The sequence below is a fragment of the Pristiophorus japonicus genome, chromosome 3 (genome assembly GCF_044704955.1).
Source record: "Pristiophorus japonicus isolate sPriJap1 chromosome 3, sPriJap1.hap1, whole genome shotgun sequence".
NCBI classification, from domain to species: Eukaryota; Metazoa; Chordata; class Chondrichthyes; family Pristiophoridae; genus Pristiophorus; species Pristiophorus japonicus.
In genome coordinates this window covers 193,700,865-193,719,752 of record NC_091979.1, presented here as the reverse complement: position 1 = coordinate 193,719,752, position 18,888 = coordinate 193,700,865, and the positions used below count along the sequence as shown (strand labels likewise).

General features: G+C 43.3%; 1 protein-coding gene across 6 annotated transcripts in view; it reads right to left on the bottom strand.

Moving 5' to 3' along the window:
* nbeal1 (neurobeachin-like 1) overlaps positions 1-18,888 on the bottom strand; it is a 503,417-nt gene that overhangs the window by 204,374 nt on the left and 280,155 nt on the right. For all 6 annotated transcript variants that reach the window (XR_011592710.1, XM_070876167.1, XM_070876168.1 and 3 more), the window contains 4 exons: positions 6,284-6,443; positions 4,701-4,803; positions 4,377-4,533; positions 2,213-2,371 (listed from right to left, as the gene is read on the bottom strand). Coding sequence is in view for 5 of the 6 variants with exons in the window: in XM_070876167.1 (XP_070732268.1) it covers positions 2,213-2,371; positions 4,377-4,533; positions 4,701-4,803; positions 6,284-6,443 (579 nt within the window). In the remaining variant the exon portion in view is untranslated. The remainder of the gene's footprint in view (positions 1-2,212; positions 2,372-4,376; positions 4,534-4,700; positions 4,804-6,283; positions 6,444-18,888) is intronic.

Sequence of the window (18,888 nt, the reverse complement as noted above, 5' to 3'; positions counted from 1 at the left end):
CTATCCTTAAAAAAAAGGAAAGGCTTGCATTTATATAATACCCCGAAGGACCTCAGGTCTTCCCAAAGTGCTTTACATACAATGAAGTACTTCTAAAGTGCAGTCACTGTTGTAATGTAGAAAACACAGCAGCCAATTTAGCACACAGCAAGGTCCAACAAACAGCAATGAGGTAAATGTCCAGATAATCTGTTTCTCGGTGTTGTTTGAGGGATAAATATTGGCCAGGATCAGGTAGAACTCCCCTGCATTTCTTTGAAATAGTGCCATGGGATAGTTTACGTCTACCTGAGGGGGCAGATTTAACAATGGTTTAACATCTCATCTGAAGGACAACACCCTCTGATAGTGCAGCACTCCCTCAGTACTGCACTGGAGTTTTAGCTTAGATTTTGTGCTCCAGTCTCTGGGACTTGAACCCACGACCTGCTGACTCAGACACCACGGCTGACACCTAAATATAAGTGTCTTACATTTGGGGATGTGACCTTACTGCCCAATATCCATCTGTATGATAGAGTAACCCAGGGGTATTACAATAAAACCCCCTATGAACTGAATGTTTTGTCTTTTACACATATCTCCACGTGTGCCTTTCCAATGTTTTAGAAGATTGAGAAGGCATTTGGTAAGATGAGGCCAGATACGAATTGTTAAGTTGCTTTATTTCACACACACCAGAGCAACAGCTATGATTGAATTAAGTAAATTCAATCAGTACAACTTGTCATTATGTAATGATGCAAAATAATTAACATGCTGCATGTCCCCATTCAGCAGGTCATAGGAACATAGGAACAGCAGTTGGGCCATTCAACCCCTAGAGCCATTCAATGAGATCATGGCTGGTCTGTATCCTAACTCCATCCACTCGCCTTGGCTCCATATCTTTTTATACCCTTGGCTAGCAACATTCCATCCATCTTAAGAGTTAAAATTATTAACTGAGCTAGCATCTACTGTTTTTTGAGAGAGTTCCACACTTCTACCACCCTTTGCGTGAAGAAGTGTTTCCTAACTTCACTCCTGAATGGTCTAGCTCTGATTTTAAGATAATGTCCCCTTGTTCTAGACTCCCCAACCAGTAAAAAACATTTCTCTCTATCTACCCGATCAATTCCTTTAAAATCCTAAAACCTCAATCAAATCATCCCTTAACCTTCTATATTCCAGGGAATACAAGCCGAGTTTATGTAATCTCTCCTTCTCATCTAACCTTTGGAGCCTGGTAACATTCTGGTGAATCTGCACTTCACTCCTTCCAAAGCCAATATATCTATTGTAAGGTGCGGTGCCCAGACCTGTGCACAGGCCAGATGTGGTCCAACCAGGGCTTTGCATAGTTGTAGCAAAACTTCCTCCCCTGTATATTTGAGCCCACCAGTTCACTAACTCACTTAATCTATCAATGTCTCCTTGTAATGTTATGCTCCTGTCTACACTACTTACTATACCACCAATCTTTGTCTCATCGTCCCATCTGATAACTATTGTGCTATCCAAGTCATTAATAAATATAACGAATAGTTGAGGCCCCAGCAAGATCCTTATGGGACACCACGAGTCACTTCCTTCCAATTCGAATAAAAACTCATTATCCCTGCTCTCTGTTTTCTACCGCTTAAATTATCTCCTAACCAGATCAATAATGTGCCTTCAATTCCATGAGATTTGATTTTAGTTAACATCTTGCTTGGCTTTAACTCCCAACTATTCCTCCTGCACACACAACTGAGTCTGGGAAAAATCTCCTCCTCGCAGCTTTCTGTTTTAACAAAACTGCCCATCAGTAAGTGTTTCTGTTCTTTTTTTTAACTCCCATGTTCACAACCAGCTGGGAGGGCCTATACCAGACAATCTCTGCCGAGTGCCTAGGACCAGGGACTTTCCAATCAAATGGGAATGAGGTGCTTATTGATTACAGAGACTGGTTAATGAATTGCTGATTGTTTTTGAATCTTTGGGGAAATAACTTCAACGATCAGCTCATGAGCATTTTACCCACTGTTTATCACAGTGATTACTTTTTAAATAAAACTTGTGCGAATACTTTAAAAAACCCGAATATTTAAATGTAAGCCTTTTCCAAATCTTTTCTGTTGCAAAGAATGGTCAACAAATCCAAATTACACAGTGTAGTAAAAAATTAAGGACTAATTTTCATTTGGTTTAGTCAGGGTGTAAGCAGGCTGCACGACAAAGTGCACAATACCTTGAAAATGAGCTCCCACAGCGTGTCAGAATACTTGTTGGTCAGCAGCAGTGCATAGAGAATGTCGGCATGCCCAGGTTCAAACAGCAGCAGGTACAGCTGGTCCCGAGCAGTACTCGTCTGAAGAAGATTCAGCAGAATCTCCAGGATCCCAGAGAGCTACAATATACAAACACAAACAACATCAGGAATCAGACCCTGGTCCATAATCTAATTCCAACATGTAAAAGCATTGTGTGATCATATCATTATAGGAACTCATAAAAATGATTCCCATATATCAGGTTTTTTCACTGTATTCTAGTACCAAATCTTACTGGTGATATTTACCACTTTACTATGTACTTTACACTTAAAGTTAATATGAATATTAGTGTATACATGAGTGTTATATACTATCATTTCTAAGTAAAATACTTTTGTCACCTTCAAAGAAAGACTTGCATTTATATAGCGTCTTTCACAACCTCAGGATGTCCCAAAGTACTTTACAACCAATGAAGTACTTTTGACATGTAGTCACTGTTGTAATGTAGGAAACACAGCAACCAATTTTCTCACAGCAAGATCCCACAAACAGTAAAATGATAATTAAACAGGTCATCTGTTTTAGGTATTAGTTGAGGGATAAATATTGGCCAGGGTACTGGAACAATTCCTCTATTCTTCATCGAAATAGCACATGGGATCTTTTACATCCACGTGAGAGGGCAGTAGGTGCCTCGGCTTAACTTCTCATCCAAAAGAGGGCACCTCTGATATTCTCGCAGACTGCATGGGAGTGTCAGCAGAGATTATGTGCTAAGTCCATGGAATGGGGCTAGAACCCACAACATTCTGACTCCAAGGCTACCAATGAGCCATGGCTGACACATTAAGTCAAGTCCATTCTACTGAGACGGTATAAAATACATTGCTTTTCCATTAAATGATGCTATAGTGGACAGAAACCCTTGAATTTGTGACAGAAGAAATATACTCTCGTAAGTTAGAGGATTTGGAAGACTAAACCACTCGTACTTCACTCCATGTCATGTGAGCTTCCTCAGGCTCATTACTGCTTCGTACCCCATTCCTAGCTTTTATTTGGTATTGTCTGGAAGGTTATACCCAACTTAATGACCATGCTCCATTCTACAACTCTGCATTACAGCTGTGTACCTCGGCTATTATTTATTAATTTACACAAAGCAATGTTCCAATGTTATGGAACTAGACTACATATAATACAAAGTCAATTTTTAATGCTGACCAACTTGCAATTTTGCAACTAACAAACAACATCACAAACGTACAGGAGTGTGAAATGATGCATTTTGAGAGATGCAGTATAAACAAAATGATCCAATTTTAAAGGGGTGCAGGAACAGAGACCTGGGGTTTGCATACACAAATCTTTGAAGGTGGCAGGACAAGTTGATACAGCTGTTTAATAAATCAAACGGGATCCTGGGCTTTATAAATAAAGGCACTGAGTATAAAAGCATAATGCTAAACCTTTATAAATCAATGGTTAGGCCTCAACTGTAGTATGTGTCTAATTCTGGGACCACCCTTTAGGAATGATGCCAAGGCCTTGGAGAGGGTGCAGAGGAGATTTACTATAATGCTACCAGTTACGTGGAGAGACTAAAGAAGCTGGGATTTTTCTCCTTAGAGCAGAGAAGATTAAGCGGAGATTTAATAAAGATGTTCAAAATCATAAGAGCAAATGAGAAACTGTTTCCATTGACAAAAGAGTTGAGAACCAAAGGACTTGGATTTAAGCAATTAGCAAGAGCCAGAGGTGAGATGAGGAGGAATGTTTTTTTACGCAGCGAGTTATGATGATCTGCAATGTACTGCCTGAAAGGGGGTGGGAGCAGATTCAATAGTAACTTCCAAAAGGTAATTGGATAAACACTTGGAGAGAAAATTGCAGGGAGATGGGCACGGAGCAGGGGAGTGGACTAATTGTATATCTGTTTCAAAGAGCCGATGCACGATGGGCCAAATGGCCTCCTTCTATACTGTAAGATTCTATGATTTATGCACTTCCATTATAGACACCCACACAGCCAATGCAGTCAGCCTTTCCATCATTTTGTTTTTCAGGGAGAAAAAAGGAGGGGAAGACTCATAATTGAGATAAAAGTCTTGTGGAAGGAACAAAATCCCATTTTACCTGTTGTTCATCATTGATAGCAGCAATGTATCCCATGATGCTCTGGACCTCTTCCTGTGTGACCCCTTTGCTGATGAAGTACTTAATTAGCCCGTACAGTGAAGCCCGGATGGTCTTCACATCATCTGCAGACAAGTCACTGTCTTTATTTGAGCTGCTAGAAGAGGGGTAAAAGAACAGATAGTCAGGTATCTGCACGTTGGATTGAGGGTTTCGAGTTGCCGCTTAGCATTTATGAACTACATTACTTCTGAAACAAAACAAATCAAATCATACTACATGTCAAATGACAATTATAAATAACATTGTAAAGGGACACTACACCTGTAACACATTCGGATCGCATCAAGCAAACATTGCACCCCGTATTTCTTCCTAAACAGCTTCCGATTGTCCTTGATGATCGTGGATAAGTACTGAATATGACCTGAAATAGAACACTGGTTAGGCTTTTCTGATGGGATCTAATAAATGATAGCTACAGGATAGTTAAGAAAATCAGGAGGTTTAGGATATTTTTACAAAAATAGCAACCATTAAAGCAGGGGAGCATTGTACAAGTCAGAGCTGAAGGCAGGTTCTGTGCTATTTTCCAGTCTTACAATAGAGATGTTGGTGATTTTTGTTTTTTGTGCTCAAGATGAGGGACATCAATGCTGAACAATGAAACCTCTTTTAACACTTTAGCAGCAAGTATTAAGATAATTGGCAAAAGATCCAGAGGGGAGATTTTCTTTTACACAGCAAGTTATGATCTGGAATGCACTGCCAGAAAGGGTGGTGGAGTCAGATTCAATAATGACTTAATAGAAAATAATTGCAGGGCTCTGGAGAAAGGACAGGGGTGTGGAACTAATTGGATAGCTCTTTCAGAGAGCCAGCACCGGTATGATGGGCCAAGTGACCGCCTTCTGTTGATTCTATGACGTAGTATATAGCCAGCTAAGGACAAAAGTTTCTTCTACTTTATCCCCAATAAAAGTACCCCAAAACTCCAACTTCAAGAAATTTCTCCGACTAAGCCAGTATGAATTTTGCCATTTTCTACACCAGCCAACCTCAACACCTCTCAGCAGATACCAATTTAGGGCCAAATCATATAGTTTTGTGCTGCAGAGAAACCCAGAGTAACTTCACGTAGGATCCTTAATGTTGGTAAACAGGGACTTTTATCCAATCGATTTTGGCTGCATTCTAACCCAGTATAGAATCCATGCCCACCCAAATCCCAGTTTGGAACCTAAGGGTAGAGCCAAACTATAAAATGTATAACATTGTTAAAATGTTAATCCTGTATCAAAAATATCTCAGCATATTCCATTCATAATGGGATTAACCAAACAATTGAAAATTAGGAGATTATGTCTATAAGATTACGGAGCACTTTCTGCATTGGAGCAGTAAGGGGTGCGAGCCATGTCAGTGATAACACTCTCGCCAGAGTCAGAAGGTTGTAGGTGCAAGTCCCACTCCAGAGACTGAGCACAAGATCTAGGCTGACACTCCCAGTGCAGTGGAAGGAGTGCTGTACTGTCAGAGGTGCCACCTTTTGAATAAGAAGTTGAACTGAGGAGCTGTCTGCTCTCTCAGGTGGATGTAAAAGATCATATGGTACTATTTCGAAGAAGAGCAGGGGAGTTCTCCCTGGCCAATATTTATCCCTCAACCAAAACCACAAAAAACAGATTATCTGGTCATTATCATGTTTCTATTTGTGGGACCTTGCTGTGTGCAAATTGGCCGCTGCGTTTTCTATATTACAACAGTGTCTACACCTTCATAGGCTGTAAAGCGCCTTGGGACATCCGGAGGTCATGAATGTCGCTATATAAATCATAGTCCTTCTTTCTCTGTATTGTAGCTAACCTGGGCTATATCCATTATAATGACTGAGGAAATGTACTTGCCTATTCGGAATGGGAAATCCCCACGGCTCCAGATTCGAAAGTCAAACAGCAGGTGCTGGTACATCTGATGCAGGAGCTGTGTATTCTTCTCTACGTTTGCTTGTTCAATTAGCAACTGCACAGCCACCAACATGTTCACATCCACTAAACTGTTTGGCATCTGCCACACAGGAAGTTTAAAACACATTTCAGCTCAACCTCTTATAAATATACTCACAAATATAATGAGAAAGCATGAAAAATTAATATATTATACCAGATAAAATATGAAAGAACACAAAATACACAATGAGAAGAATAATCTGTCCATTACAACAGCAGGCAGGCTTGATGTACTAGCTGGTCTTTACCGGCCCGTCAATTTCGTATGTTTGTATATTCGTAACACAAAGGTTGGTTCTGTGTAATTACTATGCTGTAGAGGAAACATGGGAGTCGTACTAATTTCCGTGCGTCACTGAGCTTGTGATCAGAGTTTAAGTTAAATACTCTGGGCAAAGTCACTTATACCGTGTAATAACTTGAACGAACTAGAGAAAGTGGCGATCATGGGGATAGAGATGACACAAAAGCAGAAATACATCGCCAATCTAGCCAGTCTATAGGTAACGGACTACACACAACAGAAGTAAAAAATATAAAGACGGAGAGTAAACTTTTATTCCAACAAATGGCTGCATGTTTTATTGCAGCCCATAGTTAGCTGTTTGAAGGATGATGACCACCAAATTCTACTGCAAAACTCAAACGAAGATTAACTGAGTAAATTGGTTTCAAAAGCAATATTTAATGAGAGACTGATTTATAAAAGTCTTCTGGTGCTAAATTTCATCATTTTAAGTCCAAAGCTTATTAGTTATACCAAAGGTGCAAAACAGACGCTTGCACCTAGCTGTTACTGCAGAGGAAAAAGGCATTTAATACTTCAGCTGAAGTTCAGGATTCCCAAAGTAACCTCAAAAAGGGTAAAAAAATTCAAACACCCGACTTTCAAATGGAAAGCTGTGTCTTTAAAATGCATTTGTAAGGCAACTGTAATGTATGCAAAGCTATGTAACTAGCATTCTACCGCCACCAGAAGGTGTATCTGTTGGGAGTCCAAACGGATCCCAGCATCCCTTGGGAGCACTGTATATAAGCAGGCCTGCCATGCTGTACTCTGGAGTTAGAATAGAGAGACTAAGGTCACACTTACTTCTGTCTACAGTACTCAAGTCACATTGCTTTATTCAAGACATAACATCTGGCGACGGGATAACGAACCATCACGCGAAAATGCAGAGAACTGTTGGTATCCTGGAGAAATTCTCAGAAGGGGACGATTAGGAAGCCTTCGTGGAGTGACTCGACCAATACTTCATGGCCAACGAGCTGGAAGGGAGTGTGAATGCTGCCAAATGAAGGGCGATCCTCCTCACCGTCTGCGGGGCAACAACTATGGCCTCATGAAGAATCTTCTTGCTCCGGTGAAACCAACAACCAAATCATATGAAGAACTGTGTACGCTGATCCGGGAGCACCTAAATCCAAAGGAGTGCGTTCTGATGGCAAGCTATCGATTTTACACATATCAACGGTCTGAAGGCCAGGAAGTGGCAAGCTACGTCGCCGAACTAAGGCGCCTTGCAGGACATTGTGAATTCGGTGGATTCCTGGAGCAAATGCTGAGACTTTTTTGTGCTTGGCATTGGCCATGAGGTTATCCTTCGCAAACTATTGACTGTAGAAACACCGAACCTGAGCAAAGCCATAACGATAGCACAGGCATTTATGTCCATCAGCAATAACACCAAACAAATTTTGCAGCATAAAGATGTTTCGGCAAGTACTGTACACAAAGTAACGTCGTTTTCAGGCAGGAATGCATATGGCAGAGCGTACACGCCTGCAGCTGCACGACCTCAGATGACTCAGAGTCTGCCATCAGGCGTTAATGCGTGGCAATTAACACCTTGTTGGCGTTGCAGAGGTGCTCATCGAGCCCATCAATGCCGCTTCAAACACTATGCGTGCAAAGGCTGTGGAACAATGGGACACCTCCAGCGAATGTGCAGACGAGCTGCAAACCACCACGTTGCAGAGGAAGACCGATCCATAACGGATCAAACTGAACTAGAGACTCAAACCAAGGAGGCAGAAGTGTACGAAAGTGTTCACCACGAAATGTCCACCGATCATGTTAAAAGTTGAACTGAATGGAATTCCAGTATCCATGGAATTGGACACGGGTGCGAGTCAGTCCATCATGAGCAAAAAGGCCTTCGACAGGCTGTGGAGCAACAAGGCACACAGGCCCAAGCTGAGCCCTATTCATACCAAGCTGAGAACTTACACTAAAGAGCTGATCCCTGTTATTGGCAGCACAGCAGTAAAAGTCTTCTATGATGGAGCAGTGCAAGAACTACCACTATGGATTGTACCAGGAGATGGCCCCACACTGTTCGACAGAAGTTGGCTGGGAATAATCCACTGGAACTGGGACGATATCCAAGCACGTTCATCTGTCGACGACGCCTCATGTGCCCAGGTTCTGAGCAAGTTTCCGTCGTTATTTGAGCCAGGCATCGTAAGTTTCTCAGGGGCGAAGGTGCAGATCCACTTGCTTCTCGGTACACGACCCATCCACCACAAGGCACGGGCGGTGCCATATATGATGCGAGAGAAAGTGGAGATCGAGCTGGACAGGCTGCAACGAGAGGGCATCATCACACCGGTGGAGTTCAACGAGTGGGCCAGTCCAATTGTTCCGGTTCTCAAGGGCAATGGCACGGTCAGAATTTGTGGGGACTATAAAGTAATGATTAATCATTTTTCACTGCAGGACCAGTATCCACTACCCAAGGCAGACGACCTATTTGCGACGCGGGCAGGAGGAAATACATTCACCAAGTTGGGCCGGACCTCGGCCTACATGATGCAGGAGCTGGCGGAATCTTCGAAAGGCCTCAGCTGCATCAACACGCACAAAGGTCTGTTCATCTACAATCGATGCCCGTTTGGGATTCGATCGGCCACAGCTATTTTTCAAAGGAACATGGAGAGTCTGCTAAAGTCGGTTCCATGCACCGTAGTTTTCCAGGACAACATATTGATCACAGGTCAGGACACCATCGAACACTTGCAGAACCTGGAAGAGGTTCTAAGTCGGCTAGATCGTGTGGGACTCAGGTTGAAACACTCGAAGTGTATTTTCCTGGCGCCAGAGGTCGAGTTCTTAGGGAGAAGAATTGCAGCAGACGGCATCAGACACACTGACGCCAAGACGGAGGCCATCAAGAACGCGCCGAAAACATAGAATGTGACGGAGCTGCAGTCATTCCTGGGACTCCTCAATTATTTTGGTAATTTCCTACCCGGGTTAAGCACCTTGCTAGAACCCCTACATGTGTTGCTGCGCAAGGGAGATGACTGGGTATGTGGGAAATCACAAGAGACTGCTTTTGAGAAAGCCAGAAATCTGTTATGTTCCAACAAATTGCTTATTCTGTATGACCCATGTAAACGTTTAGTGCTAGCTTGCGATGCGTCTTTGTACGGAGTCGGGTGCGTGTTACAACAAGCAAACGAATCGGGAACATTGCAACCGGTCGCTTGTGTGTCCAGGAGCTTGTCCAAGGCTGAAAGGGCCTACAGCATGATTGAAAAAGAAGCTCTGGCATACATCTACGGGGTAAAAAAAATGCATCAGTATCTGTTTGGGCTTAAGTTTGAATTAGAAACTGACCATAAGCCGCTCATATCGCTATTCTCACAGAGCAAAGGCATCCATACCAATGCCTCTGCTCGCATCCAAAAGATGGGCGCTCACGCTGTCTGCATGTAACTATGTAATTCACCACAGGCCAGGCACAGAGAAATGCGCTGACACCCTCAGTCGGCTACCATTGCCCACCACCGGGGTGGAAATGGCACAGCCTGCAGACTTGCTCTTGGTGATGGATGCATTTGAAAACAAAAAGTCACCCATCACGGCCCACCAGATCAGGACCTGGGCCAGCCAGGATCTTTTACTGTCCCTTGTGAAAAAAAACTGTGTCCTCCATGGGAGCTGGTCCAGCGTCCCAGCGGAGATGCAAGAAGAGATCAAGCCGTTCCAGCGGCGTAAAGACAAAATGTCCATACAGGCGGACTGTCTTTTGTGGGGTAATCGCGTGGTTTTGCCCAAGAAATGCAGGGAAACGTTCATACACGACCTACACAGTACCCACCCAGGCATAGTAATGATGAAAGCTATAACCAGATCCCATGTGTGGTGGCCCGTCATCAACTCAGATTTGGAGTCTTGTCCGCGCCAGTGCAGCACATGCTCACAACTGAGCAATGCACCCAGGGGGGCACCGCTAAGTTTGTGGACATGGCCCTCCAAACCGTGGTCTAGGATCCACGTTGACTTCGCTGGCCCGTTTCTAGGCAAAATGTTCTTGGTTGTGTGGAAATGTATTTTTATCTAAGCTGATACCACACGGTATTTTTATGCCCTTTGCATTATATAACAAAATGGAGTCCTGGTCCTTCCAGAAATTTCTGCATCAAGCAGTCGGCTTGCATAAACAGTTAAACCTGGCTTGAAATGGCTGATAGCCACCAGACAGCTTGGAGGCAAGTCCTGCTGAGACAAGTACCCCCCCATGGTGCTCTCCTATTGTCTATACGACACCAGTTCCACTCCACCCCACCCTTTTCGAAGTACTCAAACCACCAGCCATTATCTCTTGTAGAGACCTCATCCATTTGATGCAAAAAGATAACTGACTAGGAAACTGGACCATCCTGACACAATGCAATGCAGGTAATAGCTCATTACCACACTCTCATCGAGTGATGGCCAGCTGGCCAACTAATAACCCTGACAAAAGTAAATATCTGGAAACCATGTCAGGACAAGGATGTAGTAATTAACTCTTTATCTGTATTCACTGACTGCGAGACAGAGCCAATACACAGGGAGAGGCCATAACTTGGATTTTACTGTATAAATATCTCGTGAAATTGTACCATTGCAGAGGTGTTCACTTAGCCATTGACTGAGTGTGACCTTTCCCTTGCTAGCAAGTAAATTAAAGAAACTTCTGCCGGAGCTGAAGATGTCTGAGTCGTTTATTGGAGGTCGAGATTTCGACAGTTGTTGTGGATGTTTATTCAAAATGGATTGAGTGTGTAATAATGTCTGTAAGCCCGTCCACTGCCACCATCGAAAACCTAGGAGCCATGTTTGCCACGCACGGCCTGCCTGATGTCCTTGTCAGCAACAATGGGCCGTGCTTCACCAGCGCTGAATTCAAGGAATGTATGACCCGCAATGGATCAAGTACGTCACATCTGCCCCGTTCAAGCCCGCATCTAACGGCCAGGTAGAACGGGCAGTCCAAACCATCAAGCAAAGCTTGAAACGCGTGTCGGAAGGCTCCCTGCAGATCCGCCTGTCCCGAGTCCTGCTCAGCTACCGCACAAGACCCCACTCGCTCACCGGGATTCCCCCAGCCGAGCTGCTCATGAAAAGGGCGCTCAAAACAAGGCTCTCTGTACTCCACCCTGATCTCCATGATCACGTCGAGGGCAGGCGGCATCAACAAAGCATGTACCATGATCGCGCAAATTTGTCATGCAATATTGAAGTCAATGACCCTGTATTTGTACTCAACTATGGACATGGTCCTAAATGGCTTGCTGGCACTGTCATAGCCAAAAAAGGGTGTTTCAGGTCAAACTCGCAAATGGACTAACTTGCAGAAAGCATTTGGACCAAACCAAACTGCGATTCAGACAGCCATGAGCAACCTGAAGAGGACACCATCAACTTCGACCCTCCGACACACACACACGTGACAACTGACATCACGGTTGACCACGAAGCTGAACTCATCATTCCCAGTAGCCTAGTAAGGCCAGCTGCACAGCAGCCCAGCGAAGAACCAACCAACTCACCTGCACCTGCATTTGTACCGAGACGATCTGGGACTGGGAGCAGAAAGCCCCAGATCGTCTCATCCTGTAAATAAATGTACTATTGACTTTGGGAGGGAGTGATGTTATGTATGCAACCCTATGTAACCAGCATTCTACCGTCACCAGAGGACGTATCTGTTTGAGTCCCAAGGGATCCCAGCATTCCTTGGGAGCACTGTATATAAGCAGGCCTCCCATGATGTACCAGTACTCTGGAGTTAGAAGAAAGAGACTAAGGTCACACTTACTCACATCTACAGTACTCAGTCACATTGCTTTATTCAAGACATAACAGTAACCATGTTTGCACTGAAGACATCTGCAACCAGAAGGTGAAGAATAATGATGTATAAGCACTTTCCAGTGCAATCGGCCAACACAAGTCGAGGCAGTTCTTGAAGTAGGATGGTTCACCAATCTTGTAATGTGTAGGTAGAACCGCTTAAACCAGTTTTCATCAACACTAGTTTTCTTTTTTTTTTAAAAAGACAATCCAACAGACAAGAAAAACCAAGGCAAAACACAACTATTATCAAGGAAAAAAACTTTGTCTGTTTAATAACTCAAATCACATGTGCACATGAACCCACTATGGTGATCAAAGCCTGTGGGCAGGAAGCACGGCATAAACACTCCATGGGTACTTATTTTTGCTGGCGGGGCTGGAAACTCTCAGACCATATAAAGAGAATGCTTCTTGCTTGAGCTCTGTTGTACATGAGTGGTGCCCTGATTGAGGTTTTTAAGATTATGAAAGGGCTTGATAGGGTAGATGTAGAGAATATGTTTCCAGTTGTGGGAGAGATCAAAAGTAAGGGACAGAAATATAAAATAATCATTGATAAATCCAGTAGAGAATTCAGCAGAAACCTTTTTACCCAGAGTGGTCAGAATGTGGAGCTCGCTATCGCATGGAGTAGTTGAGGCGAATAGCATAGAGGCATTTAAGGGGAAGATGGATAAACACATGAGGGAGAAAGGAATAGAAGGACATGTTGATAGGGTTAGATGAAATGGGGTGGGTGTTAGAAATCAGGGATGCCTAAAAATGTATAAAACTGATTCGAATGTATAAGACTGATACAATTAATGTGTTTAAATCGTTGTTTTGAACTGCAGAAGGAAAGTCTATTTGAATCAGAGAAATGCTCAGAAATGAAGGGTATAGTTCTTTGTACTATATGCAATCTCCCTGTTGCTAAGCGATTATTTGTTGTTTTTAAGTTAAGACTTGAACCGTGTTTATGTATTTTAAGTATAATGCGAAAGGTAGGATTTGAAGTTACCTTAACAAAATTGCTGGCGAAGATAATGAATGGAAGTTAAGAGTTAACATAAACATGTTGCTACGTTGTAAAAGTGATAACAAGCAGTTTTCTGGTTTGGCTTTGTGGGATCAAAGGAGATAAGAAGGATGAGAGAGATTTCCACAGGAAGAAATCCTGGGTTAGTGCAAACAGAGTGACATATGGCCAAAATCGTAAGACATATTTAAGGCGGGCTTTGTTTCAAGAATCAAGACAAAGAACTGGAAATCTTATTGGATAGTAAGTTTTATGGGGAACCTCTTTGGTCAAAAGATCTTGTCAATATCCAGGGTCAGGCCCACCCCTAAAAAGAGAATAGAAGTAACACTTGGAGATCTGTTTAGCACAGACGATGGAGGGGAGAGCAGAAGAGGTTTTAGCTGGTTGAACACTCTTCGATCCCATGCTTTACTAAAGAAGGCTCTAAACAGAAAGAGAGACTGCAAGCTAAAGAACTGTTCACGTACGCCAGCCGTTTGTCTGATCATATGGGTAATAACTAACTATCTGTTACGGTTGTATAATTTTGCTAGATAACTAATGTGTTATATTCTGTCTTAAACTCTGATTAAACACAATTTATCCACCAGATTGGCTTAGTCGATCCTGATTCTTAAAAAGTGAATAGAGATAGTCTTAAACTGGTATATTTCTAACAGAGAGGAGGCTCGTGTGGAGCATAAATACCAGCATAGATTAGTTGGGCCAAATGGCCTGTTGCTATGCTGTACATTCTATGTAATTCTATGTACATGTTCCCACAAGTGAGCAGAGAGTAGTCAACTGCTTCATTACCACACAACACAGAATTATAAAGGAAAATGTAGTACCCATATTTTCAAAAAAAGTTACCCAGAGAGTAATTATATTTAAATTAGCTAACAGCACTAAACTCATCTCCAAACGGCTGCTTTTTATTTACAAAATTATTTTGGCCTTGTTAATGTCACTTTGGGGCTGCTGGATGATCTCAACATTAGAAGTAAAAAATTATTTACCATTTTTCCATAGAGTGGTTATTGCAATGTTACTTCCTTTCGAAAAAGGACCTTGGGTAGTCCTCCCGCAAAAAGCTCAATAGAGAAGGCACTGTATCATATGGACCTCAGCCATGTGGAACAGGAACGTCCAATGATTAAGGTTCAGTCTGTTTTGTGTTAGCCCATCTCAGCCCGAGTGGTGTTAGTTACATCAGCCCTCTGGGCCACAGTTCAGGGAAACAAGAGACATCCTGCGCTTGAGCACTGGCCAGTAACCTTAGCTGGAGATGCGCACATGCTATTGTCAGGTGAGAACAGGTCTGGGTTTCATTGATGATGGCCCCACTGTCAATTAGTCCACCAACACTGACTGTATAGGCTAGCATGTGAAGACTGGTCACTTGGGAAAAATACTGGAGATGCCACAGTGCCGATGGAACTATGCAGTTTCATATTCAGGAGGTGCAGTACATCAAAAGGCAAAAGGTTGAGAAGATATATAGTTATGAAATGGTGTTTATATATGAATGTACTTACTTCAGATTAATCAGACAGCAGATGGTGACTGCTGTTCAAGACATAAAACAGTTTTTTTTAAATCGAAGGTCATGCTGGATTTCTGATTTAAATTGCTAATAGCTGCATAAATGTAAATAGCTCAATTTCCTGTATCCTAAACAAGGTAATAATGTGTCAGTTATATTTGCCTGGTAACATGTCAATGGAGTGGCTGTAATACAGATAAAAAGCTATCTTGGCATCTGTAAGATACTGTGTTTAATTGAATTTAAGCAGAACCCAGTTCAGGAAACACATTGAAAGCCATCAGATATGTTAATCAAAAGCACAGGTCATTTCTTTGTTTTAGTATGGGAAAAGCAGCAAAGGGGATTTTCCCAGGAGGGCTCATTCTGAAACCTTCAGGTCAAGGTAAGGTCACTAATAACCCACAGGGTGTCTGCAACGTCTGTTGTTCAATCAGATGAAAGACTTAGGATGGAACGAATGATTGCATGGGAAGACAAATTTACTGAGTTAGCCTTACCAATAACAAGGACTTTTTTTCCCCCCGAAGCCCAAAAGAGTATTTTATTTATTCAGATGCAAGTCCTACAAAGAGTTAGTATCCCATTACCGACTTGTCTCACTGCATGTCTATTGGATAGAATAGATCAGAGATTGATAGATTTTTGTTAAGCAAGGTTATTAAGAGATATGGGGGCCGCAATTCAGCCTCTGAATAAGGCCGGGTATCGCTGGAAATCAGCGGCCATGCGGCAGTGTTGAATGGCCGCCACTCGTGAAATTCACCTCGGTGGTTTTTCCGGTGGTTCCCACTTCCGCCTCTCTGCTGCCAAATGCTCCTAAGTGTGTCATCAAAGCGCGCACCGCCGATCTACCACCCAAAAGCAAAATTTATCTGGAAAAATCTTTGGCCTGCTGCTCAGTGCTAGCAACAGCTTTTTCTGTCAGTGCACTGTGCTTGCAGTGTCGGCAAAATGGTAGCGCGGCCACCATTAAAGGGGAGGGCGCACTGCTACGGTCGCCATCTTATTTTTTTTTGTCGGCCTGACAGTTATGCCAATAGGCAGCCTGGCACCCCTCTTGGATGCCAGGCCGCTGGCCTTTGGTAGCCCAGTGGACCGAACTAAACTAATGGCTGAGCTCACATCAGCCCTCCCCTGTAAGTGAAGGGGAGTGACATGGTGACGGACCAGCGTGATGATGTCATCAGCACTACGCTGATGACTGACAGCGGCGGACACTGTGCCTGCCTCCACTTCCGCTCCCAGTTTGACGGACACTCCGCTCCCGCCTCCACTTCTGCCCCCATTATGACCAACTTCAGCCCCGTTGGGGAAAAAAGACAAAGAGCTGAATTTTGCACAAGAGGCCACTGCATCCATTGCAGTGTTGAAAACAGCTGAAACAGCTAAGTGCACCCCGTTTCTGATGGGTGTGAATTTCGGCCTCATGGAGCCAAGGCAATAAATGGAGTTAAGATATAGATCAATCATAATCTAGAAACATAGAAAATAGGTGCAGGAGTAGGCCATTCGGCCCTTCGAGCCTGCACCACCATTCAATGAGTTCATGGCTGATCATGCAACTTCAGTACCCCATTCCTGCTTTCTCTCCATACCCCTTGATCCCTTTAGCCATAAGGGCCACATCTAACTCCCTTTTGAATATGTCAAACGAACTGGCCTCAACAACGTTCTGTGGTAGAGAATTCCACAGGTTCACAATTCTCTGGGTGGAAGTTTCTCCTCATCTCGGTCCTAAATGGCTTACCCCTTATCCTTAGACTGTGACCCCTGGCTCTGGAGTTCCCCAACATTGGGAACATTCCTCCTGCATCTAATCTGTCCAATCCTGTCAAAATTTTATATGTTTCAATGAGATCCCCTCTCATTCTTCTAAATTCCAGTGAATATAAGTCTAGTCAATCCAGTCTTTCTTCATATGTCAGTCCTGCCATCCCGGGAATCAGTCTGGTGAACCTTCGCTGCACTCCCTCAATAGCAAGAATGTCCTTCCTCAGATTAGGAGACCAAAACTATACACAATATTCAAGGTGTGGCCTCACCAAGGCCCTGTACAATTGCAATAAGACCTCCCTGCTCCTATACTCAAATCCCCTCGTTATGAAGGCCAACATGCAATTTGCCTTCTTCACTGCCTGCTGTACCTGCATGCCAACTTTCAATGGCTGATGTACCATGACACCCAGGTCTCGTTGCACCTCCCCTTTTCCTAATATGTCACCATTCAGATAATATTCTGCCTCCCTGTTATCACCACCAAAATGGATAACCTCACATTTATCCACATTATACTGCATGTGGCATGCATTTTCCCACTCACCTAACCTGTCCAAGTCACCCTGCAGCCTCTTCGCATCCTCCTCACAGCTCACACTGCCACCCAGCTTAGTGTCATCTGCAAACTTGGAGATATTACATTCAATTCCTTCGTCGAAATCATTGATGTATATTGTAAATAGCTGGGGGTCCCAGCACTGACCTTGCGGTACCTCACTAGTCACTGCCTGCCATTCTGAAAAGGACCCGTTTATTCCTACTCTTTGCTTCCTGTCTGCCAACCAGTTCTCTATCCACATCAATACATTACCCCCAATGCCATGTGCTTTAATTTTGCACACCAATCTCTTGTGTGGGACCTTGTCAAAAGATTTTTGAAAGTCCAAATATACCACATCCACTGGTTCTCCCTTGTCCACTCTACTAGTTACATCCTCAAAAAATTCTTGAAGATTTGTCAAGCACGATTTCCCTTTCATGAATCCATGCTGACTTGGACCGATCATGTCATTGTTTTCCAAATGCGCTGCTATTTCATCTTTAATAATTGATTCCAACATTTTCCCCAGTACCGAAGTCAGGCTGACTGGTCTATAATTCCCTGTTTTCTCTCTCCCTCCTTTTCAAAAAGTGGGGTTACATTAGCTACCCTCCAATCCATAGGAACTGATCCAGAGTCTACAGAATGTTGGAAAATGACCACCAATCCATCCACTATTTCTAGGGCCACTTCCTTAAGTACTCTGGGATGCAGACTATCAGGCCCTGGGGATTTATCGGCCTTCAATCCCATCAATTTTCCTAGCACAATTTCCTGACTAATAAGGATTTCCTTCAGTTCCTCCTTCTCACTAGACACTCGGTTCCCTAGTATTTCAGGAAGGTTATTTGTGTCTTCCTTAGTGAAGACAAAACCAAAGTATTTGTTCAATTGGCCTGCCATTTCTTTGTTCCCCATTATAAATGTTTATGTTCCCTGCAAGCTTACTCTCATACTCTATTTTCCCCCTCCTAATTAAACCCTTTGTCCTCCTCTGCTGAATTATAAATTTCTCCCAGTCCTCAGGTTTGCTGCTTTTTCTGGCCAATTTATATGCCTCTTCCTTGGATTTAACACTATCCCTAATTTCCCTTGTTAGCCACGGTTGCGCCACCTTCCCCGTTTTATTTTTACGCCAGACAGGGATGTACAATTGTTGAAGTTCATCTATGTGATCTTTAAATGTCTGCCATTGCCTATCCACCATCAACCCTTTAAGTATCATTCGCCAGTCTATCCTAGCCAATTCATGTCTCATACCATCGAAGTTACCTTTCTTTAGGTTCAGGACCCTAGTCTCTGAATTAACTGTGTCTCTCTCCATCTTAATGAAGAATTCTACCATATTATGGTCACTCTTCCCCAAGGGGCCTCGCAAAACAAGATTGCTAATTAATCCTCTCTCATTACACATCACCCAGTCTAGGATGGCCAGCTCTCTAATTGAATGCCGGAACAGGCACAAGGGGCTGAACGGCCTCCTCCTTTCCCTGTGTTTGAATTGTAC